The 4,229-nt window shown below is 34.4% G+C and overlaps 1 protein-coding gene across 1 annotated transcript; it reads right to left on the bottom strand.

The window, feature by feature from the left end:
• Positions 1 to 790: 790 nt before the first annotated feature.
• LOC114311218 (calmodulin-binding protein-like protein) lies at positions 791 to 3,682 on the bottom strand. Its single transcript, XM_028257302.2, has 2 exons — positions 3,394 to 3,682; positions 791 to 2,307 (listed from the first exon to the last, which is right to left on the bottom strand). The coding sequence occupies exon 2, from the start codon at positions 2,281 to 2,283 to the stop codon at positions 1,045 to 1,047; it is 1,239 nt and encodes a 412-aa protein (XP_028113103.1). The 5' UTR covers positions 2,284 to 2,307; positions 3,394 to 3,682; the 3' UTR covers positions 791 to 1,044.
• Between the last annotated feature and the right edge of the window lie 547 nt (positions 3,683 to 4,229).

Below are 4,229 nucleotides of genomic sequence, written 5' to 3'. Positions count from 1 at the left end.
ATTTTTAAACAGAACTGAATCGATTTCTAACAATAGACATGATATAATCGCTCTGATACCACTTGTGAAAAGTAAATCTCAAAAATCTGAAATATTGAATCGCGTATCATATGTATTATTAAGAAATCAAAGAGAGATGCGTACTCGAGTCCATTGTGATGGTTGAATGGAAGTGTAATTATGGGATAGCCTTTCAATCCTTTCCTTATGTTTATGCCTTTGAATTTCTCCCTTGAGAGGATTAGAGAGAACTTTTTCCTTTTGCATATCTCTTGGCAGGATTGGGGACCATTACCTCTTTGTTTAGTTGTTTTCAATCTGTCAGTTTTTTGCAGTTGGAAAACTAACTATCTATCACAATTTCTATTTCTGCCCCTCGTAGAAATAAAAATTACACAATGGTATCTACACATTAATTCTATGACAACCATACCCTTAAGCCTACTTATAACTCAATTAGATTACTTAAATTTTAGACTTCTTATAAATGATAACACACATTTAAATATGTGGTCCCAATTAGAAATTAATCCAACATTAAGATACATTAGGTGTGCTAGGGTTAAATACACCTGAAGTATATACACTGAAGTCATTTTGGTTATCAATATTTTAATTATATCAATTTGATCTCAACTTGTTTAATTTGTATTTAAATAATTCCAAAATCTATTTCATCCAAATTTTACAAAAGTAGGGATATTTTTTTTTTTGGGGGGGGGGGGGGGTTTAAATTTGAACAAATTTTGATGAAAACAACACTTGTACAATTAAACACAAATTAGACAAGTTGGGGCAAAATTAACGAAATTAAAATATAAGTAATACTATACAAAAAAAAAAGTTATACAAATTTAAGGATTGAGAGTGACATAATCTGTTCAACCCAAATTATTAACAAGTAAAAAATGGCAATAACTCTTCACACACAAAATTATTCACACTAAAAAACAGTCTTGATTATGAAATCAATCATTTAAAAAAAAAAAATCACTCAAATTACTCTACATGGTTGGTTATGTGTTGGCGTTGAATAAAATGGAATCACCAAGCCTCAGGCTCTTGCAAGGATATGACAGTTTCAAAGGCCCCAACCAGTGCTTTTACCTTGTTCTTCCTCTTCTCCAAAAGCTTGCTTGCTGTTTCCTCAATCACATCATTGTATGCTTGTGTATCCTTCTTCCCTTGTCCTCCTTGCCTTGCATTGGAACTTTCGGTCACATTCTTCGCCTCCTCTGCTTTTGTTTCTGTACCAACATCTCCCAATTCACTCCCCTTTCCCACTGTTTGGTTTCCTTCATTCTCATTTTCACTCTCTTCTCCTTTTTCCCCCTCCTCACCCTCTACTTTAGGCTCTGTTTGGCTCTTATTACTTTCATCTTTGTTGTGCTCTTCTCTGGTTTCAACAGCTAGTTTATCTTCAGGTTCTTCATTCTGAACATCTATAGCCTCATTTTGATCTTCTAAAACTGTCAATGGCTCACTAGGCTGGAGACTTACATTTTGGTTGTTCTTGTTCTTTGCTTTCTTATCCTCTGGTATAGAAATTTCAGCTGGCAATTCGTTGTCGCTCTCAACCTTCACCTCCTTATCTTCTTCAACATCAGTGACCAACGATTCTTTATCTTCTTGAATTGGTTCAATTACATGAGTACTCTCCGCTATATCAGGCGCAGTAAGAGATTTTGTTGACGGAGCATCACTACTTATAGCATTTCTGTTTTGCTTCTTATTTACACCGGTGTTTGTGCTCTTCTTGACACTACTGTTGGGTATTCTTGAATGCAACGAGTGAGATTTTCCAGCCTCTTTAAGCGATTTCAACGTCCTCTCTTGATGGGTTTTTGCAGAAGATGGCTTCTCAAGATGGGATTTTGGTAAAGATTGGGTTTTTGTTAAAACTGATGAAGATTTGAGATTTCTCTCTGTGGAATTGTTGCCAATAGTACTAGTATGTGCTCTTTGTGGAGTAGGTGATGGGGGTTTGTCAAATGATCTTCTTCTATTGAGAGTGGGGCTATTGGAGGCTTGTTTGGTGGCATCTATAGTAGAATTCAGATCAAGACGAGAGTTTATGGTAGGTCTCAAGTAGTTACGAACATGCCTCTCCGGTGGGGTTGAGCTTGAAACAGGTTTATTATGATCAAGAGGAGGGGTGGTGGTGTGTAGTGCATTCGGATTTCTTTTATTCCTGGGACTGTCACTGTGTGGCGGATACGAAGGAGATTTGCCTCTCTTTTCCTTCCCAGTAGCAGGAACAGACTCTTTCCTTTGTGTTGCCATCAACTGCTAGGAATTCAAGAGAACCTACATTCCATAGAAATAAATGATTTGAAAGGAAGAAAAGATAGAGAGAGAACATTTTGACTTAAAAATCACTCATGGTTAAGGGTGGGTCGAGGCCAACCCATGAAATTGGTACCCAAGCCCGCTCCAGAGGCTTTTGATGTCAACCCGGGCCCACTCAATGTCAAAAATCAAAGCCCAATTAGTGCGCTTAACTTAGATGAATTAGTGGGTTACGCCGAAGGTTAAGCTCAGCAGGTTGAGATTTAGGCCTACTTCTAGATTTTTTTATTTTATTTTTTTGCTTTTTATTCTTATTTTCTATCAAGCTTGTGAACTTAGGAGCTAGATTGGGCTGGTCTTTGACACTTAGGCTTAGCCCCTATCCAAGCCTTATCCAGGCCAGTCCAACTTGCCTAACTAGACCGTATGTCTTCGAGTCAAATGATGGCCTTTACTCACTAGTTTAAAAACAATTATTTAAGTTTGACACATGCCTAGCGAGGTGTGAGTCAAAGGCATTAAAGTGATTTAAAAAAAAAAAAAACATAATTCATTTTCTTCACATACAAAATAACATTATGCAAAAAAAATTATCACAATAAACTTACAACTATAAGAGTCATATCAATTCAAACCTTCCAAGTTATATATGAACGAAGAAAGAGGCCTAATTAAGAAATCAGTGTCAAGATTTCCTTTAATAATTAGTAAATATGCCAATTGATTTTGAATTGTGAAAAATCGAATTTGTTATTACTTGGCTCTACAAAGTATATCTATGATCAATGTTTTAAATAATGGTATTAAAAGAAGAATTGATGTCAATCAACTTATAGTAATACGGATAGTATCCAATTATAAATATTGAAATTTATTGACACGCTCATAAATTTTTCAAAATCATCAATCAAGAAATAAAGATTTTATAGCCATCGAATTAGTCTTACTGGTTTCAAATCGATTATATGAGCTATAAATGGAGTAGCAAATTAGAATAAACAATATTTACAAGAATCAATGTTGCATATAGTTATGGAAACTAAGAAGAAGAAAAAAACCTGTAAACCAGAGAGAGAGAGATGGAATGAAACCCATAATGCATACCTTACAAAAAGCAAGAGAAAGGCCACTACTTCTTCGTCCATAGAAGACAAAATGAGAGAGAAGAAAGAATTCAAGCAAAGAAAGATATGGGTGTGTATATATATATATATATATATATATGAGGGAATTTGGTGATTGGTAATTGAAATGGTTGGTTGACAGTTTGAGCCGTGAATTATGCACAATCCAAGGTGGTAATGGGGTGTGTTTTGTTTTGGTGTTTGAGTTTGTGGAATGTCACTAACTCACAAAAACAGACCAATTTGTCATCATCCTCAAACCTATCGATGGTGTTGGGGTAGAGAGAGGGGCTGACCAGGTCAGCTGCTTTATTTATTCTTTTAATTTTTTAAAGAGTAATATATTTCATAATTCTTTTGTAAAGGTGCGCATCGGCATGTGAGACAATAATATGCAATATAGTTAGGAATTATATTAAAAATTTATTCAAAAAATTAAATTAATGTGTGATATAAATTTATTCTTATATATAATGTTAGCAAATTAATATTATTGATTATAAAAGCACTTGAATTTAAACCATATTTACTTTTTAATAAGATTTTAAAATTTACTCAAAAAGATTACTGTGAGACATATTTTTGAGTGAGATTATGCGAGTCCAAGATCTCGTCTATATGATATGATCTTAGATTGTGGTGTTATGTGGTAGGATAATATTAGTTGAAATTATGATATTGGTCAAACCTCAATCAAAATTTGATTTCTAGGTGGTGGAATCTCAATGAAAATATGACTCTTAAGTTGGGTAGGAATGAGACTCTTGAGACTTTTGATGGCATCAAACTCAACCCAATTAGGAAGAAACCTAAGGA

This window comes from Camellia sinensis, chromosome 13, assembly GCF_055761805.1.
Source record: "Camellia sinensis isolate YWXY chromosome 13, ASM5576180v1, whole genome shotgun sequence".
NCBI classification, from domain to species: Eukaryota; Viridiplantae; Streptophyta; class Magnoliopsida; order Ericales; family Theaceae; genus Camellia; species Camellia sinensis.
The sequence above is the reverse complement of the archived record's forward strand: the minus strand, read 5'-3'. Positions and strand labels throughout refer to the sequence as shown.

Coding starts and splice junctions, on each gene's coding strand:
- LOC114311218 (XM_028257302.2), bottom strand. CDS start 2,283: ATGGCAACACAAAGGAAAGAGTCTGTTCCTGCTACTGGGAAGGAAAAG.